The sequence below is a fragment of the Corylus avellana genome, chromosome 1, assembly GCF_965113065.1.
Source record: "Corylus avellana chromosome 1, dhCorAvel1.hap1.2, whole genome shotgun sequence".
Classification (NCBI taxonomy): Eukaryota; Viridiplantae; Streptophyta; class Magnoliopsida; order Fagales; family Betulaceae; genus Corylus; species Corylus avellana.
This window is the reverse complement of record NC_142490.1, coordinates 38404469-38428151: the sequence shown is the minus strand read 5'-3', so window position 1 is coordinate 38428151 and position 23683 is coordinate 38404469. Positions and strand designations below refer to the sequence as shown.

At 37.6% G+C, this 23683-nt stretch overlaps 3 protein-coding genes and 2 pseudogenes across 3 annotated transcripts; 3 read left to right on the top strand and 2 right to left on the bottom strand.

Moving 5' to 3' along the window:
* The first annotated feature begins 247 nt into the window (after window positions 1-247).
* Window positions 248-2942, top strand: LOC148589807 (uncharacterized; annotated as a pseudogene).
* Window positions 2943-3075: 133 nt separating this feature from the next.
* LOC148589806 (uncharacterized) lies at window positions 3076-3669 on the top strand. The gene has a single exon (XM_088512972.1). It carries the CDS (start codon window positions 3088-3090, stop codon window positions 3667-3669), a length of 582 nt encoding a protein of 193 aa, XP_088369098.1. The 5' UTR covers window positions 3076-3087.
* A 6714-nt stretch (window positions 3670-10383) lies between these two features.
* Window positions 10384-12086, bottom strand: DOG1 (delay of germination 1). Its single transcript, XM_088515153.1, has 2 exons — window positions 11699-12086; window positions 10384-10769 (listed from the first exon to the last, which is right to left on the bottom strand). Exons 1-2 carry the CDS (start codon window positions 12084-12086, stop codon window positions 10384-10386), a joined length of 774 nt encoding a protein of 257 aa, XP_088371279.1.
* A 4477-nt stretch (window positions 12087-16563) lies between these two features.
* On the top strand, window positions 16564-17946 carry CIPK20 (CBL-interacting protein kinase 20). Its single transcript, XM_059580715.2, has one exon. It carries the CDS (start codon window positions 16624-16626, stop codon window positions 17944-17946), a length of 1323 nt encoding a protein of 440 aa, XP_059436698.2. The 5' UTR covers window positions 16564-16623.
* A 1462-nt stretch (window positions 17947-19408) lies between these two features.
* Window positions 19409-21440, bottom strand: LOC132170417 (CBL-interacting serine/threonine-protein kinase 12 pseudogene; annotated as a pseudogene).
* Window positions 21441-23683: the final 2243 nt, after the last annotated feature.

The window sequence follows — 23683 nt, the reverse complement described above, 5'->3', positions numbered from 1 at the left end:
ATTTTTTAAGTCTTTTATATTATTGATTCGTAATTTATGTACGTAGCGAAAAATGGACAAGAGTTGGATGACAAAGTCTAGGGGTACGAGGGAATACAGAGACGGGTGTAGACTGTTCGTGGAGTTTGCAGTTAGTAACTGTAGAACCCCTGATGGAAAAATCAATTGCCCTTGCAAGATTTGTCGAAATTACCGGCGCCACCCGCCGGATTTCGTATTCGACCACTTGACAGGGGGAAAAGGAATGATGCCGGAATATACATTATGGTACTATCATGGTGAGAAGCATGTACAGGGTCCTGATAGACCGTCTGGTTCGAATCGCCCGGCTTCAGATGCGGGTGCAACTGCAAATCAGGGTGGAGACATGCACGCAATGTTGCGTGACTTATTCGGCATGCACGAAGTGGTCAAGGAAGACAATTGTGAGCCTCAAGTCGTAGTGCAAGGGGGTGAAGACATTGTAAACGAAGAAGCCGCTGAAGGTGACGCAGTAAAGTATTATATGCTTATGAAAAAGGCGGAGAAACCACTTCATAACGGAACAAAACATACCAAACTAAGTGCGACTGTACACTTGTACAACCTGAAGTGCGTTGGTGGACTAAGTAACGCAAGCTTCTCGGCCTTCCTAGAGTTCATCAACCAGTTGCTGCCTGAGAGTGATGAAAAGCTGCCTGGTAATACATATGAGGCGAAAAAGTTTTTATGAGATATGGGACTTGGGTATGAGAAGATACCGGCGTGTCGTAATGACTGTATGTTATTCTGGAAGGGCACAAAGGAGTTGGATTCATGTACCGTATGTGGAAAATCTAAATGGATGGATGCAATCAATTTAGATGAGGATGGTCAACCTATATCGTCGGGTAAGAAACGTCCGGTAAAGGTGTTGCGGTGGTTTCCACTTGTACCACGACTACAGAGGTTGTTTATGTCAGAGCATACTGCACGCTTTATGAGGTGGCATGCAGAAGGCCGCACAAAGGACGGCGTATTGAGGCATCCGGCTGATGGCGAAGCATGGAAGTCATTCGACAATTTACATCCGGAGTTTTCAGCGGACAGCAGGAATGTAAGGCTCGGACTAACCTCGGATGGATTTAATCCATTTGGAAACATGAGCACATCTCACAGCACTTGGCCTGTACTGCTTATGCCCTATAACTTGCCTCCTTGGATGTGCATGAAGCAGACATCTTTTATACTATCATTGATTATTCCAGGCCCAAGTTCACCTGGAATGGATATAGATGTCTACCTTCAACCCTTAATTGAGGAGTTACAAGAACTATGGAATGTAGGGGTGCCCACATACGACGTCTCAAAGAAAAAAAATTTTGTCCTACGAGCGCAGTTGATGTGGACAATTAATGACTTTCCAGCATATGCAGATTTGTCTGGATGGTCTACCAGGGGTGAGAAGGCATGTCTGTGCTGTATGAACTCGACATGGTCGAAGTGGTTAAAACATGGTCATAAATGGTGTTATATGGGGCACAGACGATACTTGCCCATGGATCATCCATGGAGGAGGAACAAAAGAACATTTGACGGCAACGTAGAATTAGAATGTGCCCCTGATGTCCCAAGTGGAAACGAAATCATGAACCAATTAGAAGGGATGGTGTTTGGGGATGAGAACGCTGGTCAGGCAAGGGAGGCTGCGAAAGAAAAAGGAAAGAAGCAGAAGACGAATACTTCTAATGTAGTATTCAAGAAGAAAAGTATTTTCTTTAGGTTGCCGTATTGGAAAGATAATTTATTACGGCACAACCTTGATGTTATGCACATAGAGAAAAACGTGATGGACAACATACTTGGTACAATACTGGACATTCCAGGGAAAACGAAGGACAACTTCGCCGCCCGCTTAGATTTGCAAGAAATGGGTTTGAGACGTACACTTCATCCCTACACTGGCGAGAATGGTAAGACATATATGCGGCAAGCTACCCACACGATGCCAAGGATGATAAGACACATTTTTTGAAAGTGTTACGAAATGTAAGGGTGCCCGATGGATATGCCTCGAACATTTCCCGTTGTATACGACTTAAGGACTGTACGATATCGGGGTTAAAGAGTCATGACAGTCACGTATTGATGCAGCAGCTTCTACCTATTGCATTGCGTGGATCACTTCCAAGCAACGTGGTTAGACCACTTGTTGAGATGTCTGCATTCTTCAGGGGACTATGTTCAACAACATTGACACAAGAGGATATTGACCGACTACAGTGTGACGTCTATATCACGTTGTGCAAGTTGGAACAGGTTTTTCCCCCAGCTTTTTCACAAGCATGGTTCATGTGGTCGTGCATCTTATCAGTGAATGCCGACTCGGTGGACCAGTACAGTATAGGTGGATGTATCCGGCAGAGAGGTAAACTTTGTTTACGAATATTTCATATTTTATGGTTTAACTATAATACAAGACAAGTATTAACTGCACTAATTGATTGTATATTCGTTCATATTTAGGAGCCTTGGAGTTTTCAAATCTAATGTGCGTAACAAAGCGGCCCCTGAAGGTTGCATTGCGGAGGGTTACATAGCTACTGAGTTGGTGACGTTCTGTTCGAGATATTTAGATAATACACCAACATTTCACAATAGGATACAAAGAAATCCGGATGGTTCAAAGGGACATGAAACACGAGTCCGGCTCGACCGAATCACAATGACACAGATACACCGGTATATTATGTTCAATTCGGACGACTTCCTTCAATTACGAACGTAAGTCGATGTCATTCTACGCCATATTGTATATTCAATGAACTTGAAACATTTCCCGTATTGAATTATAATTAACTTCATCATCGAATTGTAGAATGCACATGGATACGCTTAGGGGGCGAACAACAGAGGATCAGTTGGAAACCCAACATTATGAGCTGTTCTGCGACTGGTACCGTGACTACGTAAGAATGACGTGATGTTAACAAAATCACTTGTCGGATTATATTTGCATGCATAATGTTTTCCAAATGAACTGAAACACTCTTTAACCAAGTGTTAACATTGTATTGTAAATATTCACAGGTCGATCGATGTAGGAAGGAACTTGGTGAGAAATTGATAATGCATTGTAGAGGGCCGCGGGAGTCAGCAGTCAGATACAATAGAAATGTGGTTAACGGCAAGTTGTTTCGTACAATTGCATCTGATGCCGGAAAGAGGACTCAGAACAGCGGGGTGTGTGTGCCGACTGTTGATGGCGAAACGTACTACGGGAAGTTGACGGAAGTACTTGAGATTGAGTACTACGACAGAACTACGTACGTTATGTTCAGGTGTGATTGGGCGGACACCACGAGGGACAAGGGGTACAAGGTGGATGAGTATGGCATGATACTTGTGAACTTCAAAAACCTTGTTCACACCGGAGAATTGATTACTGATGAGCCATATGTGCTAACTTCACAAGTTGATCAGGTGTTTTACGTAGAAGATGGCAGATACCCGGATTGGGTTTGCGCAGTAAGGACCAAACCAAGAAATATATACGACGTTGGTCAGAGTGAAGGGCATCAGGATTCAGGTGCCAATTATCACGAGTGTGAGCCGCTCATATTGACCAGAAATTGTGATCAGGATCTGCAGGATCATATCCAATACGTCAGACCCGACTTAGATCCAATTGAAGCGTATGTGATTGAATAAAAGCTATATATATATATATATATATATATATATATATATATATATATATGTTTAGATTGGTAGTTGTTCACTATATGCCCATCAACGCATTTAATAGAGTTGTTTAATTGGGAAAAAACGTCAGTATATCTTATTTCATACGTGTGAGTCATGCATACATAACGTAGTGAATATTTCATACATTGTATACGTGATTAATTGAATTTGTGGTATTTTTTACAGGTTACTATGAGCCATAGGGGGAAGAGAAGAGCACGCAGGGGCTCGTCTCTCAAGCGACAGCCTATGTCGCTTGGGTCTCCGTCAGTCCACCTTGATGATAGCGAGCAACAAGACGTTGCTCAGCTTTTGGGTATTCAGGACGGGTATCGACCGGTACTTCCAGGCGATATGGAAGGGGAGATCCCTCTCCATAATCCATACGGTCGGGCAGGCATGGCCCAGATGGGGTATCTGCCAGAGAGCCAGCTTGGACAGCGTATGCAGGGACATGTAGAGCACCTTGATGATAGCCAGCATAGCGCAGGTATGACCGAATTTTTTTTTGGAAAGATTGCAAGTTTTTTGGAAATTTCTAAATGTATTGGTGCGATATCAATTATATTATTTAACTACAACTACAATTTCATATAATTCTAAATATTCTAAAAAACATATATAGCAGGTCCCGACGACAGTGACACATCGGCCGAGGAGGACTGTATTGGTGCGACACAGGACACGGCTGACCCGCAGCCAACCGACCCTGCTCTCGGCGACCACTTACTCCCTCGGCAGGTCCGCACCATAAGTAAGTGGATATGTTCGAATGTTGTGTATATATGTCTTAATTTAGTTGTAATTAGTATTGAATTCGACATAACTTACATCGGTAATTTTTTAATCTATTAGGTACCGATTCAGAGGGAAACGAAGTTATTGAGGTGTTTACCATCCGTGACTCGCACAGGTTGCCGGGAGTCCCCGCCGGCAAGCGGATCATTATGGAGTACAATGCTGCATGCCAGCCCGTCGGCGTTAGTTCCATGAGGTTTAAACGGATGACTGGAGATATCGTAAGGAGCTCCAATTATGTCCGAATACCGGACGATTGGACGAAGGTACCGCAGCGTACCAAAGAGGATATTTGGGACGCCTTGATGGTATGTGTTGCATATATGTTAAAACACTCATAATGTATATATGTATATATACGCTCTAAGTTGCACACATATATTTTAGTTTTTGTAATTTAATAATTTTGAACATGTGCAGGCATACTTTTTCGTCCCGCCCGAATTCAATTTGAAAGCCATAAAGAATGAAGCATTCAAGGATATGGGATCAAAGCTGCGGACTTGGAGGTACGAGCTTAAAAGACGCTGTGCAATTACGGAGGAAGATACTCCGGATACTATACGGGCAAGAGTGGGGGACAAAACACTTGACGAGTACAATGCCGAAGACGTGGAGATCTTATTGGAGAGATGGTGTACTCGTCAGAATAAGGTAGGTCATGAGTTAAATTCTTCATTTTGTGTAGTGTCATTATATGGTTTTATTAACATGTACGAGTGTCATGTAAAACGAAATTGCCTCTTTATTGTGTAGTGTTGCATATAAAGAGTACTAAAACCAAATTTCCTTACATTATTAACATATCAATATGGTAACTGTGTAGGACTATGCGAACAAAATGAAGAGCTTGCGAGCATTAAATAAAGAGCCCCATTGCACCGGATCGAAGAGCTATGCCAGAGCGACAGATGAGGAGGTAAGTGTGTAATTTAACATGTAAACAACAAATCATTTGATATATTTAAAAATATTTGTATGTCCTATTTTTTCGGCAGGCCATACGTCTGGGCAAGTATCCTACTCGTGCAGAGAGTTACATCAGCACGCACACAAAGGCGGACAAAAGCTATCCGAATGAGATAGTGGAAGAAAGATGTGTATGCTACAATTTAATTCTTTGTTTATATACTTTAAAATTATCTGCAATTAACAGTTGTATGACCCACTGACCCAATAATGAATGTAACATACAGAAAAGGATGAAGGAGCTGATACCCACCGACCCTGCAGCGTCGTCTAGCATCACAGAGGGAACGGTCAAGTGGGCGCCAAACGACGCGTATGCACAGGCCCATGGAAATAAGCCTGAATACGCCGGTAGGGTTCGGCAGCTTGGATCGGGTATTTTGCCCGTGCGGGGCTCCATACGTTCATACTATACACCTTCACAAGCAAGGTCAGAAAACACCAGCCAGTACTCCATGATATCACAAGAAACGCTTGACAGAGATCTTGAGGCGGAGAGGGCGAAGCACAAGGAAGAGATAGATGCATTGGTGGCCGAGAACAATGCACGTCAGGCAGCGTTTGACGCCCGATTGCGCCAGATTGAGGCAATGATGCGGTTCAGCTCTGCACCAGATGGAGCTTCCCCACATATTGCGGTGGTGCCATCGTCGATCGACGGCGAAGCAGGTACTGACATTTTTTAATGGTCAAATGTGTTTTTAGACCTTTACCTATATATATATGAACTTCTATAACCTATATATATGTTAACGTATAACTTATGACCTTTTCAGTTATAACTTATGACCTTATAACTTATAACTTATAACTTATAACTTATAACTTATGACCTATATATATGGAATTGTGTTATCTTATGACCTTTTCAGTTTTATGGAGGGGCCTACTGTTTCCTAGATTAGAGTAGCGGGGCCGAGGATCCCTCCCTCATGTATTATTTTTGAAGAAGAAATCCCTCATGTGTATTAAATCAGAAAGCATTGTTACCCATATACTAATTCTTGCGTGACTTGTCACATACAGCATTCCAATTGGGCTGCCTTAGGAGATAGAAAATAGTGGCCACCTTTTCTTGAATTAACTTGCTTGCTTCTATTTTTAATGGTCAAATGTGTTTCTAGAACTTTAGCTATATCATGTGAACTTTTAAAACCTATATATATGTCAACTTATAAATTTAGAGTATGGATATATATGTTGTAGTCATTCTCTTAATTAATTAATGTTGTGTAATTCCTGTTGAATTTGGTTTATATATCATTGTTGGTTTGGTGGTGGATGTGGGTACGTACGAGCGTTGCTTTTGAACTGTTTTATTGGTATTATGAGATCAATATACAACTATGGTCCTTGTAGAATATTAACAATCTAGTGTATGTGATTGTTTGAGAGTATGAAACGATCAAGTATTAACTAGATGAATATCATAATTTTTTGGAAATAATATAACATGATTTGAATATATGTAAAGTCCTATGTGTTAATATCCTCAACAAATTAAAATGTTAATAAATATCTCACATAATTGCCATGGCAAAAATGAAGCGCATGAGTCTATAAATTTAACGTCAACATTGATTGCTCTTGAGGCGGAGAATTTTAGTTTTTTTTTTTATATGCATTTTTGGCTAATTAACTTCATCATCGTTTTACCTCTTGTTGTTATATCATTTACTGTGTTAGACTCAACAACTGAGTTGGGTGAATATTTGGACATAAATGAATTGCCCTTACATAGTCAATATTGTTTGGTGATTGTTTGTTTTTATCGTTTGCAGGTGATGGAGAGGATGCTATGAATGTCAATAATCAGCATTGACCGTCTGGTTTGCCATTCGTACTTGTATAAAAGTTACTTTGTTGACGTAATTGTATTTATGATATCCCTTTTTATAACAACAGAGATAGTTTTTTGATAATTGTGGTTGGTTATTGACACTGGTATATATATGTTATTTTGTGTGTGTTAAGATTGATGGAAAAATAGTATGATGTGTTAACTTATTAGGTTATGACTTATGTTATTTGTTATTGATGGAAAAATAACATGACTTATGTTATTTGTATAGATTGACGGAAAAATTGCTAGAATTATTTGCAATGATTGATGGATAAATTGTATATCAGGTTAATTGTAATCCAAAATTCGAGTATAGTCTCAAAAAAACTAAAGAAAAATATATTGGGGGGTGGAAAAGAATTTAAAAAAATTAACCAAATTTTCTGACGTGTCAACCTGTGACACGTCAGAAAATTTCTGACGTGCCACAATTTAACACGTCAGAAAATTTTCTGACGTGTCTAGTTTCAACACGTCAGAAATTTCTGACGTGTTGAATTTGACACGTCAGAAAAAAAATTTCTGACGTGTCGATTTATAAGACGTCAGAAATTGCTGACGTGTTATAAATCGACACGTCAGAAATTTTCCATTTCTGACACTTATAATATTCACGCGCGAGGCACGTCAGGAACACCACGTCAGGGACGTTTTCTGACGTGTCAGACTGCCTGACACGTCAGAAAATGTACGTCAGAAAAAAATCAATTTCTTGTAGTGTCATGAGCACCAGCCCATTTCACAGTGTAGTACTTCTAATAATGGGTTGTAACCCTAGACACCATAGCTTGTAGCTCTGCTTCGTTGACCAGCTTCTCTTTGGACACCCTTCGGAGTTGTTGGACCTGTTCTTCAAGTTCGCAGACCCAATTCTCAAAGAACTCAGAGAACCTCTCTTCAACTAGGGTTTTCATTTTGCTTATAATAGAGTAAGAGAAAAAAGGTGAACAAAATAGGGTTGTGTTATGCATCATTTATATGCTCTTTCTTTCTAGAATTACAACCTTTGACTCTGATGAAGAGTCGTGCAAATCCAGCACCTGGTGTTTGAATTCTCTTTTGTGGATGAAACGTGTCATTGTCAGAATACATGTGGTTTCTACGTGCATGGTATGTGCTTAGATTGTTCATGGTTTATGCCATCCACGGGGACCTGCGCATGACTCACCCTTAATTTGATGGAAAAAAAAACAAGAAGAAGACATACTTGTCCCTTTCACCTGCTTTCGTTCTCAAATTGACGAGAACTTCAAAACCTTCAATCACTACCAAAAAAATAGGATTTTCTGACGTGGCTACAGTACATGTATTGTTGCCACGTCATTAATTTTATGACGTGGAAATTTTACTACGTCAGAATTTTTTTTTTTCTGACGTGTGAATAGTACCACGTCAGAATTTTCTGATGTGTTAGTTTTAACACGTCAGAAAATTCTGACGTGTTAAATACTCCAACGTCAAAAAATTGTTACAAATTTTAAAACGTAAAAAAAATATATATTTTCTGACGTTGCCACATTTGCTGCGTCAGAATTTTTCTGACGTGGCCGTGTGCCAAGTTAGAATTTTTCTGACGTGGTAGTGTACCACGTCAGAATTTTTTTGCCGTGGCAGTGTACCATGTCAGAAAATTCAGACGTGGCACACCGCCACGTCTGAAAAATTCTGATACAACAAAGAACATTATTTATTGTATATATATAAATAAATAATTATATAATTTTTTTCTGAATTTTCTGACGTGATGCTTTGCCCGTCAGAAAATATATTAATTATATTTTAATCTTTTTATAAAAACTCCTGACGTGCCATGTGTGGCACGTCAGAAAATTCCTGACGTGCTACACTTGGCACGTCAGGAATTTCTGACGTGCTACACGTGGCACGTCAAAAATCCCCTCAATACTGTTGCAAAAATATGGGCGGGATTTTAAAAGTTTTCCCTCTTCTTTTTTCCTTCAACTTTTTTACTCTTTTTATTCTTTCCCCCTTCATTTATTTCTCCCACTCTCTCTCTCCTCTCTCATTCTCCCTTTAATTAATTCTCTACACACTGCACGTTTTCTCCCACACTCTCTCTCTCCTCTCTCAATCTCCTGGCCTGCTTCTCTGCACATGATTGCACGGCAGCTCCCTCTAGATCTAGAGGGAAACAATGAAAGCAGCAGATCGAAGAAGAAAGAAGAAGAAGAAGAATAAGAAAAAGAAGAGGAGAAGAGAAGCAGAAGAAAAAAAAAAAAAAAAAAAAAAAAGAAGAGATCGATCTCTTCTAGAAGATAAGAAGATTTTTGGGTTATTGAAGATTTGTTGAGTTTGACGTTTGGGTTTTTGAGTTTTCAGATTCATTTTTTGAAGATTTTTTGGGTTTGAATTTTTGAAAATGGAGATTGAAAAGAAGAGAGAGAGAGTGAGAAAATGGAGAGCTGGCCGGAGAAAAGAAGAGAGAAAGAAAAAATTGAGAAAAGAAGCAAAAGAGGTGCGCCACTCTTGGCCTGCAGAGAAACGAAAAGAAGCAAAATTGAGAAAAGAAGCAAAAAAAATTTCGTTTCTCTGCACCACTCCTGCAGAGAAACGAAAATCTCTGCACCGACCACTCGAGTGGGGTGCAGAGAAATTCCTAAAAAAAATATAATTGAATTGAAAATTAATTTAAATTAATAAAGAAAAAATATCTGATAAAATTGACGGAATGGTCAATTGCACCAAACTGAAAATTCAAAATGTAAAATTGAGAGTTTTTAAATTCATGGTGATCTTCTCAAAACGTATAATAGTTCAGAAGTCTTAAATAAAATTATTTTTTCATGCTGACACTATTGAGTAAGTAGTTGTAAAATAGATCTAGCATTACTACATGGTCATTTTTTTTAATAGACTACATACAGCACTAGGCAAACCCAAAGCCTAGCTATATATTTACCAGCTTATCCATATCACATAATAAATATTTAGAGAGTATACTACATTAATCATGCATATACATCATATTATCTGGTTATCCATAGTGCATATATATATTGATCATCCTAGCACTACATTATTATTAAGATAATTTGTTATGGTTTCCTCTACCATGCCTGAAATCCCTCATTTTTTCCCCACTCATGCACGCAAAGGTGAAGCTTCTTGGTCGCCGCCAAAAACCCCACCACCTGCCTTGGCGTTAATATGGCTAGAAGCTCCTTGAGAGTGGTGAGCCTCAGCCTATCCGCCTCCTCCAAAACACCCACCATGTCTTGCTCGTGTTTATCCAGAGCTCTCTCCACTTTCCCATTCATCTCCCCCACCTCCCTCAACTCCTTCATCACTATCACCACAATCATATTGTCCGCCACGTCCTCCTGCAAGATCGCCATCCTCGTCGTCACCTTTTCCTCCGCCCTTATCGTCTTTCCCTGCAAGCTGTTGATTTCGTGTATTTGTTTCGAAGAGAGCTCACCAAGATTCCTGGTGCCTATTTATTGTTAGAATATACATTAATTAAATGACTAAATTCTTTTTTATTCACTTAAGCGTTTAGAATAAACAGTTGTTTAACTTGATATTAGAATTAAAGGTTTAGAGTATTTAACTTGATATTAGAATCAAATGTTTAGAGTATTTAGACTTCAAACCTTATTTCCATTTAAAGGAGTGCTAAGTTTCTCAAAATTTGGTTTTTAAAGATGTGTCACGTTCCATCACATTATACTTCTATGTATTAAGGGTCGGTTTGAATTTACAATTTTAAAATGTTTCCAAATCATTTGACCTTTAAGATTGCAGTTTAGACAGTAAAATTGTATGTTTAAACACCTCCTGACATGCAATTTGAAAACACAGATTCTTTGCCTTTGAAATTGCAATTTTTAAAAAAATGCAATTCATTTTTGACAATTTGGTTTAAAATCGCATTTTTTGTCAACGCACCCTAAAACAATAAATTACATAAAATAGTGACACATCATTTAAGAACTATATTTTAAAAAAAAAAATGAAAAACCTAAAATTTCTCTTCCATTTAAAAAAATATATTATATATTAATTACGTGTCTGTCCTAGTTTAAGGGTCTGTTTGGGATTGCGTTTTAGTGGCCTAAAAGTAATTTTAACACTCAAAAAGTCCGTTTGAAGAAAAAAGTATTTGTTTGGTAAAAACATTAAAAGCGCTTTTAAGAGTCCAAAAAATCTAAAAATGGCTAAAACGCACTTTTGGGAAAAACTTATAAATCAAGCTTTTGCCCAAAAGCTCATTTTGATTCAAAAACTATATTTCTCAAACGCAATTTCAAACATACTCTAAGTCGGTACATCAAGAAGAGTGTTAAATCAAATGAGTAAATTAATTATATTAATTTTATAAATTGAAGTTTATAGAATATTAAGCGATGATTTATATATCACCTATTCCCTCAAGGAACTGAATGAGCTGAGCCTCGATCTCCAACCCGTGCAGCGCATAAACGAGGCGGATATATTGGGAAGGTCTGCAACCGGCGACCCAAAGGAGGGAGTTTTCGAAGTTGGTGCACCAGGCAGGGGCGAAGAAGGCAGAAACGTCGTGGCGGGCTAGTTGGGTGCGCTTGTCAGCGTAGTCTTGGAAGTGTTTGATGCAGTTTTCTGCGAGTTGGGTTAGATTAATGTTTTCCTTGCTGTTGGTGGCGGCGTGTATGTTTAGGGCTTGGTGGAGCTCTGCCAGCTCCTGCTCTTGGAGATTCATCCATTCCAGGAAGCAGCATTGGGAGCGCACTTGGTCCTCACTTGCCGTCGAAATGGTTGCAGAAGATGACATCTACATCTTATTATATATATATAATGGCAAGTGAGGACCAAGAGCGCTCCCAATGCTGCTTCCTGGAATGGATGAATCTCCAAGAGCAGGAGCTGGCAGAGCTCCACCAAGCCCTAAACATACACGTACGTGTCAATCATATATACACGTACGTGCATGTTTAGGGCTTGGTGGAGCTCTGCCAGCTCCTGCTCTTGGAGATTCATCCATTCCAGGAAGCAGCATTAGGAGCGCTCTTGGTCCTCACTTGCCATTGAAATGGTTGGAGTATATATATATATATATATATATATATATATTGGCCCAAAACAAGACAAAAGAGGGGAGCCATCGATGTAAGCGGTGGGGGTTTTATAAAATGTTTGGACTCTAGTCTGTTACCAATGCAGAAGAGGATAAAATTTAGGAAAATGCTAAAGGCTTAATTATTTTGCTCAATTTGGGGTTAATTTTTGCCTAATTTTTTAATTTAAAAAATAACAAAATAAAAAATAAAAAATGTTTCTGAAGCAATAATTTTTATTTTGGTTATTCCATTTTTTGGTATTCTTTTTTAAATAAAAACTGTATTATGCTTCAGAAACTTTTTCTTTATTTTTTAATTTAAAAATTAAAAATTAAAAAAGTTTCTGAAGCAATAATTTTTATTTTAGTCCTTCTTTTATTTGATATTTTTCTAGAAAAATAAAAATCGTATTTTTCTTCATAATAATGACCATTTTTAAAAAAAAATTGGTGAAGCTGCTTTACATTTTTTTAAAAATTGGGTCCCAAGGTTTGTCAATCCTAACTAACTCATTTAATAAACCGGGTAAGACTATTCAACTTTAACCCTTTAATTTCGTGTCAGGTTCACGAATCATGTCAAAAATTGACAGGCATACTTTCGACCAACAAGAGCATGTTACATAAATATAAACGTGATTACAGTTATTACGTTTACCTGTGTCACTTAGAGCTTATTTGGAATTATGTTAGTAAACTTAAGAAGTTGTGCAAAATAAAAAGCTAATATATTTGGTAAAAAAAATTCAAAAACATTCATGTGACTTTTTCACTTTAAAAATTTAAATGTCAAAACGCACTTTTAAAAGCAAATTGATTTTAAAAAATTCATTTTAACTTTAAAAGTTCAACTTCTTTAACAAGCACGTTCTCAAACATGCTAGAGGGAGAGAGAGAGAGTGCGAGAAAGAGAGGGAGTGATACTCGGCAACACTCGTAAAGACAATGGACCCAAAATTCATGAAATGGTAAATTCTTATTAATATGGCCTCGTGGTCCCCCAACACGACCATATGATACTTCCATTTCTCTTAACATTTGTCGGCATCATGGCCGGGGCCACGATTGTCACACTATTCCGCATGGCAATCACATGTCAACTCCACTCGACGCGACAAGATTATTAGGGAGTTATATGGCATAACACGTTGGATCATGCATGGATTTTATTTAGTAAACTATTAGCATTTCAGTGAAAATTTGTGCTTCTTTTTAACCGGCCGTCGTTGATTTAATGACAAATTTTTACTAATATATCTTCAAATTATATAATAACCATATAACAATTTACTAAAGGCTTGTTTGGAATTGTGTTAGATAGTTTAAAAAGTCGTGCCAAACAAAAGTTTGATATGTTTCATAAAAAAAATTTGAAAGTATTTTTTGACTTTTTTTACTCTAAAAATTGTTAAAATGTAAAACTTTGATATGTTTCATTCTAAATATAAAACTTCTCCAGGACAATTAAACTCAGGAAATCACTCATATATAAAAGAATAATTATTACAAGAAGTTCACACTTACAAAACCTTTGCAATTGACACTTTCTTACATAAGACAAGCAATCCACTTGACTTCACCGGAACTCCGATTAGCTTCAAATATTTAATCATAGAAACGAGAATGAGATTTCTCACTTTTACTCTAAGAGAGATCCAAACGCTCCAATTTGATATCTCTCTCTCTCTTAGCTCACAGTATTTGCTCATTGAATACATACCTAATAATGTGCATAATGATCATTTAAAAAGAAATTTGCACAACAATTAAGCGGTCGTGTCCGGACAGGGATAAGTACGTGTTCAGACACGGTTAGGGTTACTTATGCGTAAACCCTTAATGTCCGGAAAGCCAAGCCTAGTGTCCGGACATGCCAAGCAGAATGAACTTTTTGTAAATGATGTCCGGACACTACTTCTGGCTGTCCGGTCAGGTCTTCAAAGAAAACAAGTTAAGCTCGCTGTAAATGCTGTCCAGACACAGCTTATGTCTATCTGGACAGGTCTTCAAAGAAAACAAGTTGAGCTCTCTGTAAATGATGTCCAGACACTGCCTTTGGCTATCCAGACAAGATGCCTATTTTCATCAAATTACATGCAAACCGAATATGCCAAAACATAAACTAACAATCTCCATTAGTATTAACCAAAAGGCAAGGTTAAAAGGAAGAGCCGACAGAATGGGAACTGGATACTACTCTCCGTTCAAATGAACTGGATAGTTAGTATTATTTGAGGGGTATTTTTTTTTTTCACTTTTTGATGGGATAAAAATACCCCTTAAATAATTCTATGGAATGGACTTACAATTGCCTTCAAAGTTTACTTGGGAAACAATCAAGTACTAGATGCTATTAAACATTACTTAGAGTTTGTTTAGAATTGCATTAAGGAGCTTAAAAAATATTTTTAGTATTTAAAACGTTGTGCCAAACAAAAAACTGACTTGTTTAGTAAAAAATTTAAAAATCTCTTCTTTGACTTTTCCATTCTAAAAATTGTCAAAACGCACTTTGAAAAAAGCTTAAAAATTAAATTTTTTTCTTTCTAAAAAGCTATTTTTTACTTTAAAAACTTTATTTTCCAATGCAATCCCAAAATGCTCTTAATGTAAGTGGGTAAAAAAAAATGAAAGAAATAAGAATAAGTCACAAAATGGGATGTGTTATGAGAAATTTATATTTTAGAGCGTAATTTTTTTATAAAAAAAAAAAGAAAAAAAAAGAAAAGAAAAGAAAAAGAAAAAGAAAAGGGGAAGAAATAACGAATAAATAAACCAATTATATAAGACATTCAAGGTTACTTTCATTTGATAAGTCTACATCGATTAACGAGACAATTAAGAGAATTTATTAATAAAAGTAGAGTATATAATACTAATAATAAAAAGAATTAAAGAATATTTGGCTTACAAATAAATTTTACAAAAAAAAAAATTTACAAATTTGTATGGTACAACATGATTGGAATTGAGATAAATTCAAATTTTGAAAAACCCAATCATCACATTAGTTAGTAAAAAAATTTTTTATAAAATTTGTTTGTAAGCCTAACATTTTTATAATAAAAATCATTCAAACTCAAATCTCAAATTTATCTGTGCTTTTTCTATTAGAATTAATCTTCTATAAGGAGACTTAATTAAGGTGACGCCTACCTATCACATATATTATATGTATATAGTATATTATATTAATAGACTTTTTATTCAACTAAAACTCTTGGGTAATTAATATAAAAAGAACTACTAAAAGTGAAGAGTTATTTCATTTCACAAAATGTTGTCTCCTTTGATAGAAGTAGGCTATGGAAGTAAGCAACGTTAAATCAATTGGATAAGGGTCTTAGCTTATTTAAAATGCTTATTTTAATAGAAAAAAGTAGACACATTTAAGCTATAATCTATCTAAATTTAAGAAGTTTGTAATATCATTTCTACCGTTAGTAATAAAACATGAGAGGGTACTAAAATTTCCCCAATATTTTATGTATGTATCTAGATTTTGCTTTGTACTCATAGTGATTAGTGAAGGAATCCAGCAAACCTCTAACTATTTTGTCCCCCACATCTTTCTCATCTGCTTCCATCTTTTCAAAGTTCCTGGCTTCCATAATTAGCAAAAATAAATAAAAAACACTGCACAAAATAGTGATAGCCATCTAATTTTTGTAACTAGTCCAAAGCATTAATTAGCTTATAAGGAAATGTTAGAGGTACCAAATCTTTTATTAAGAGGGTCTTACTAAACTGATGTGTAGCTCATTTATTGGTAACTGTTACATTTCTTTTAATTAATTGTTTTGTTTTTTTCCAATAAATAAATTACACATCAGTTTAGTAAATCTCTCTTTATAAAAAATTTAGTACCCCTAACATTTCTCTACCTTTTATATATATATAGAGAGAGAGAGTATTATACTTTTATATATATATATATATAGAGTAGTATACTATATATAGGTCCTTAAATTACAACCACTACCTGCATTCAAATCCTTAATTTGCATGCACCTTTCATCCAACCAACCTGGCTTACTATAATAAATTTGTATACGATGTTGCATCTCTCACTCTCTCTCTCTCTCACAAAGCGACATTTCTCAACCTTCAATTCCCTTTTTTCACGGCCTACTCTCCTCTCCTTTCATGGAGGCAATTTGATTGCTCCGACCGCCGGCAGCAACAATTGGAGGGAAATCGGGTCGTGAAATATTCTAGTAAGTCCTCGTCTTTTTTGGGTCATTTCTGATAGATGGCGAAGAAGGAGGCTTCAATATTGATGCAAAAATATGAGCTCGGCCGCATGCTTGGAAAAGGCACATTTGCTAAGGTTTACCATGCAAGAAACCTTAAATCTAAGGAGAATATAGCCGTTAAGATTATCGACAAGCAGAAGGTTTTGCGGATCGGATTGATAGACCAAATCAAACGAGAAATCTCTGTCATGGGCCTTGTCAGGCACCCCAATGTTGTCCAGCTCTATGAAGTCATGGCAAGCAAATCCAAGATTTATTTCGCAATGGAATACGTGAAAGGTGGAGAGCTTTTCAACAAGGTTGCCAAAGGGAAGCTCAAGGAAGACTTGGCGCGCAAGTATTTCCAGCAACTCATCGGGGCTGTTGATTTCTGCCATAGCCGAGGGGTGTATCACCGAGACATAAAGCCGGAGAATCTCCTCCTTGACGAGAATGGTGACCTCAAGGTTTCTGATTTTGGGTTGAGCGCTTTGTGGGATTCGAGGCGGCAAGATGGGCTTCTCCACACGACATGTGGCACTCCTGCCTACGTGGCGCCAGAGGTTCTTAACAGGAAAGGCTATGATGGAGCTAAGGCTGATATTTGGTCATGTGGTGTTGTTTTGTTTGTTTTGTTGGCTGGTTTTCTTCCTTTCCAAGAAACCAATCTCGTGGAAATGTATAGGAAGATTAGCAAAGGAGAATTTAGGTGCCCCCATTGGTTTCCTCAAGATGTCCGGAAGCTTCTTTCAAGAATTCTTGATCCCAATCCGAGCACAAGAATAGACGTTTCCCAGCTCCAAGAGAATACTTGGTTCAAGAAGGGATTCAAAAAGATTGAAGCATTACAACAGTCTCCGAAAGTCTCCGTCATCGACGACGTTCAGGATGCGTTTTTGCCCTCGGAAACTAGCCCCATGAAACTGACTTGCTTCAATGCATTCGATATTATCTCTCTTTCATCGGGATTCGATCTATCCGGTTTGTTTGAGAAGGATGTAAGTCAAAGACTACAGGCACGATTTACTACGACAAAACCGGCCTCAATGATCGTGTCGAAATTGGAAGAAATAGCGGAGGTGGAGAGGTTTAAGGTGATGAAGGAAGGAGGAAAAGTTACATTACAGGGAAGCAAAGAAGGGAGAAAAGGGCAGCTTGCAATTGATGCTGAAATATTTGAAGTTACACCTTCGTTTTATGTTGTGGAGGTGAAGAAAGCAGCGGGGGATACATTTGAGTATAGACATTTCTATAACGAGGACTTGAAGCCCTCTCTCAAGGATATTGTATGGACTTGGGAAGGAAGTGAGCAACAACAGCAGCAGCCACAATCTTCATAGGTTTTTGGCTCTTAGATATATAAGACTTTCTGATATAGTACTCTTCTATCATTATGTATTTATCTTTCAATTATTTGGACCATGTTCCTTTTCTTTATAATTAGTTGTGTATCTTAAATGTGAGATCCAAGTGTAAAGAGGCACTGAGGTTTCATTTAGCCTTTGATGAGGCACTTTATGTATATTTAGTTTTTGGTTCATGAATCCTGAAAGTGTTAATTGTGTGCAGGGCCATCTAATGGTCAGCATCACCAAAGATGTGATGCTAAAAGGGCGGAAATAACCTATTTACAAATGAGGATTTGGGGGGTTATGTCCTAAAGTTGACGTAATTTTTAAAATCACCATTAGATCAGAATTTCATGGCTGTTGAAGCGTTTTTCGGTCCAAGGATTTGCTAGGCAGCGATTTTTCTTCGTGGTTGAGCTGTGAGAGGAATTCCTGTATGGCAATGATGTTCCTGCAAAACAAGGGCATGGCTGGAGGGTCTCCGGTTGGGGTCGAAGACTCTCCAATGCTTAAGTTAGCATCTTATATGTGAATAAAAAATATAAAAGTAATTTGCCTCTAATATCCATGAATGAATGTGTGTTGTGTGAGATATACAAAGTAGATAGAGAGGTGTGAGAGAGAGATGAGTCTCTTGGAGAGAGAGAGAGAGAGAGGCATGGGATGAAAGAGGAAGGGCTTGTAGGAGAGGAGGAAGAGGACCCCAAGAAATGTCCCCCTTTCTCTTATTCCTAGATGCGAAAAAGGTGGACACATGTTATATTGCAAGTGGGTGATGGCATATTGTAAATAAGTGTAAGTAGATAGGGCCCATGGTGAGATATTTTCTCCCCAATAATAGTAATTTTAAAAGGTACATCAACTTTTGAAAGTTAAAATAAAGATAAATTGATGGTACGTACGTATGATTAAGGGGCGGGTGAGGCCCGCCCGAGTCTTTGCTTATAATAACGAATAGTTTGGAGTCATATAGATCGTATACCAACATCTTTCATAAGATGGAATTCAAAGAATAAGCTTGACATCGATCCTCGTTTCCTTCCCTTGGTTTGGATATGACTGTCCTGTTTTTGGCACCATTCCGGTCCATCTACTATTGTCAAGATTTAAGGTTTTGTTTGATGTTTTTTCTTCTTTAACGTTTCTCACTAATTGGGTTTCCTCTTTCTCAATCAAAATTGTATGCAATAGGAGGATATAAGCAGTACCATGATGTTGCATGAGTTGTTCACCACTACTGTAATAGAACATGCATTTTTTGTACAATCTTTTCTCCCAAGCAAAACATTCAATGTAATGTGGCATGCATCAAAGGGAGATTGCTAGAAAAGTTAAAAGTAATTTAAAAGTACACCATTCATAAAACCTTTGAACTTCTACCAAAAATCTCTCCTTATTCAAAGAATGAGGGAAGAATATGTGAAGCACTAGAAGATTCCTCCATCACCAAATTCTATAATCCGAGCTTTAATTCCTTGTAACATAACTCCTCGTACTCTCCTCTATCCCCTCCTTTCCTCTTAAGCACCACCACCAACAATGGCAGAATCAATTCAAATATCTCCACAGTTACTACAAGTGGCCCTTCCACGCTTTCTCTTGCCCCATGCAAGCTCACCAGACAACCTTTGTGTCTCACCATGAAGTTAACAACCTTTGCAATCTCCTCCAGCTTGGATATTATCTCCGACACCGGCACGTGCGACACAAACCTCGCTACCTCCTCATTCTCCTCAAACAACCTAGAAAGATCAAGCCCACGCGAGAATGATATAATATCAAATGCATTCAATCTTGTAGGTCTCGGAAATGAATTAGCTTTGTTTCGTTTCCTCTCCAACTGGGTTTCTGAATCCCATATGGATTGGTTCAAAATTGATGCTACGTCATCCTTTTCATCCTCAACATTACAAAGCTGATCACCATCACCGACATAGAATTTGACATGTTTAAACCCTTTTTTGAACCATTTGTTTTCCATAATCTCTGGGATTGTTATCCGAGCTTTAGGGTTAGCATCAAGAAGACGATTAAGTAGCCGAATTAGCTCTGATGAAAACCATCTGGGGCATCGAAATTTGCCTGTGTACAATGTCATAACATCATTACCTGTTAGAATATAAATTGAATAATTAAAATGAAAAATATACTTTACCCTCCCAAAAATTGGACCTATTTTTAGATCTTTTCTCTAATGTTTAAAAAGTTGCAAATGACTCTTGAAATTTCAACCTGTTCATTGGCAAAAAGACTATCAAATTTTTCCGTCTCTTTGGACAGAAAGCTAGTCACGTGAGTCATGACACTTTTTTGGACCTGAACTCTAAAAAATGTTCTCAAAGAAGAAAAAACAAAAACAAAAACAAATTAAAAATAGGGGTGGCCAAAGGCCAACCAAATGGCAAAATGTATTTTTTCTTAAATTAAATCTATCGCTTCTTATCAACTTAAACTTTTGGGATAAGTGGTGATTTCACATAGTATCAAAATGTATTGAATTCGAACCCTAAATCCACAATTCACCCCATTTCAAGTAAGTATTCCACGTATTGAACCTCATCTATTAAACGAGAGTTTGAGACAGCACGTGAGAGAGTGTTGAAATTTAATTTAGAAAACCTTCACATACCTCTTTCAAACTAGCATTCAATTAACAATATACTCCCAAGGTCAGCAAAAAGACAAAAATAAACATCAATTTTTTTTTTCAATAAGGCAAAAATATTCCAATAAATTCGAAAAAACAAAAAAACAAAAAAATAATAATTTTTTCTTAAATTTCCACATCCTGGTTATATATATATATATATATATATATATCGTTTATTTTTACCATGAAAGGGAGAATACCCGGCCACCAATTCGAAGAAGATCACCCCACAAGACCAAACATCTACCTTAGCCGCTCGATAGCCTTTTTTGGTCAAAAGCAAAACCTCAAGCGCAACATACGCCGGCGTGCCGCAAAACGTGTGAGAAACTTGATCCGACAGCGTGCTTAGCCCGAAGTCGGAAACTTTGAGGTTGCCATTCTCATCGAGCAACAGATTCTGAGGTTTGAGGTCTCGATGGAACACCCCTCTAGAATGACAAAACTCGACAACCGAAACCAACTGTCGGAAATATTTTCTCACAACTTGTTCTTTCAACTGACCCTTGGTAAATTTCTTGAACAGCTCCCCACCGGAAACGTACTCCATCACAATGTAGATCTTTGCCTTGCTGGCCATCACCTCCAAAATTTGGACAATGTTGGGGTGGCGGACGCGGTGGAGGCAGTGGATCTCCCGTTTGATTTGGCGGCTTAGGCCGGTGGTTAACACCTTCTCCTTGTCGATGACTTTGATGGCAACGCTTTGAGCTGACGTAATGTTGCAGGCGTGATACACATTGGCGAAGTTTCCTTCACCCAATAGCTCGTTGATCTCGTAGCGCCCTTGAAGTAGAGCTCGGTTTTCATTTTTGCTGTTGCCGTTTTCTGCCATGGAAGGTTAACTTGCTTGCTAGGGGAAGATTTTATATATTGTAGGTGTAGGGCTTGTTAGAATATTTCAATAATACAATAGGGCTGTTGGAAATATCTTCCGACCCATTTAAAAGGGACATTAAAACATATTAAATTTAGTCTAAGTTAGAAAACTGCTATTAATGATGTTAATAGCAAGAAAATTGAGAATTATTGTTTCAAAATTATAATAAAGAATTCAAGGATTCTAGCAATGCAGGAAAATAGGCAAAAGAATATATTTGCAACATAAACGAACAAAATTATCATGGACTAGCAACGGCAGTCAACAATAGAAAAAGTATTGGCCTTATAGCCTTCATAAAAAGTGACAGACAGTCTAACAAAAACGTTCTTGTTTGGTTCCCGAGAAAAAACTTCCATCAAATTTTCCTCATTAAAAAAAATAATAATAATAACAGGAACAAGTTGAAGAAATCCTATGGGCTTGGTCAGACGGATTGCTCTATGCTTTGTTTATTTTAATTACATTTTTGCCTTTGTTTTTCTTCTACATACTTTTATGGAAAGTGATGCATGACCAATCAGTGAGAGGGAGGATTTTAGGTGTTTTTCATATCTTTGTTGGGCTTCCTATTCATCTTCTTTGATTTCCTTCATCTACATGATCTTACTCGTCGTCTTTGCAGGTGCAGGTGAAGAATCTGTTGAACTTTTAGGACACAATCAAACGGCGTGAGATTGAGACCTGTGTTTTGAAATCCTTTGCAAAATAAATATTGAAATATACACTGATATATATAGTTTTGAGAATAAGGTTGTATATTGAATCACACTGTATAATGTACAGAAGAGGCCTATATATAGGCTAATAATACAGACCTAGTAAAACAAGAAAAGGTAAACCTAGTAGACTTATAATACCAAAGAAAGTAAATAACAATAACATAATATTATTAACAGCCCCCCACAAGCTCAAGGTGGAGTGCGAGAGACCAACTTGAGGTTAGACACAAGATCACGAAAACACCCTGGAGGATGTGACTTTGTAAAGATGTCTGCGAGCTAATCACGGGACATGATAGAATGAAGCTCTAGTGAGCCCTGAAGAAGATGATGACGAACAAAATGACAATCAATCTCAATATGTTTTGTCCGTTCATGAAAAACAACATTATGAGCAATCTGAATAGCACTCTTGTTGTCACAGTATACAGGAGTAGCAGAAGAAAGAGAGACGCCCATATCCTGTAACAGCCATCGCAACCAAAGAAGCTCCGCGGCAGTGTCAGCTAGAGCACGATATTCCGCCTCGGTGCTAAATCGAGCAACAACAGTTTGTTTCTTACTTCACCAAGAGATAAGCGAGGTGTCAAGTAGGAAACAATAACAACGATCTATCGGATCACCCACCCAATCAGCATCAGTATAAGCATGCAGTTGTAGATCAGACTGAGAGGAGAAATAAAGCCCATGAAATAATGTCCCCTTCAGGTACCGAAGAATGCAGAGGACAGCTAAGAAATGAGTGGAGCAAAGAGCAGCCATAAATTGACTCACCTGATGGACAACTGTTGTGCAAAAATCTACCTAAATTAATAGGTAAATAATTGTACGTTTTAACTCGCAAATGCACAAGATCAAAACAATAGTATAGTGTAGCAAGTACGGGATCGATCTCACGAGGATTGTGATTTTGTTTAGAATTAATTAAAAATATCAAATTGTCACAGATTTGATACTAAGAAAAGTAAAAAAGATATAAAGATAAAGTAAAGGAAAAGGCAGGGCTTTGATATCCACCACTAATTATGCTCAATTAATATAACAATATGTCAATGATCCAATCATATTATGAATACCTAATGTTTGCCAACCTAAGGGTTAAACTCTAACTCCTTCAGCTATTGATTTCCCTAAGTAACGAGTTAGGCATGGGTACATACTCTAACTATTTTCTTTCCTAAAGGATTTAGCATGGTATATACTAAGATGTTCTTTAGAAAAGCATATGTCCTATGGAAATCGACAAACACACAGGGCCTAGGGCATAGGTATGTACTCCTAATTCCCTATGTTGATTAACCCAAGAATCGCGGTGTAGATTCGTTTGTTACTTATGTTAAACCCAGGACTCGGCCATCCAAATTGATCTAACTAACAAGTTCATACCACATGCATATAATGGCCAGTCACATACATATGAGGAATTCATGAAAATAGGTGAGGCTTAGGGGTCTATTTATAGAGCTTAGGAGAGTC

What these genes read in the sequence shown, in the direction of transcription:
- LOC148589806 (XM_088512972.1), top strand. Translation starts at nt 3,088, where the DNA reads ATGCATTGTAGAGGGCCGCGGGAGTCAGCAGTCAGATACAATAGAAAT.
- DOG1 (XM_088515153.1), bottom strand. Translation starts at nt 12,086, where the DNA reads ATGTCATCTTCTGCAACCATTTCGACGGCAAGTGAGGACCAAGTGCGC. An exon ending in TCAGTTCCTTGAGGGAATAG is followed by an intron (nt 10,770 to 11,698) that starts GTGATATATAAA and finishes AACAATAAATAG; the next exon opens with GCACCAGGAATCTTGGTGAG.
- CIPK20 (XM_059580715.2), top strand. Translation starts at nt 16,624, where the DNA reads ATGGCGAAGAAGGAGGCTTCAATATTGATGCAAAAATATGAGCTCGGC.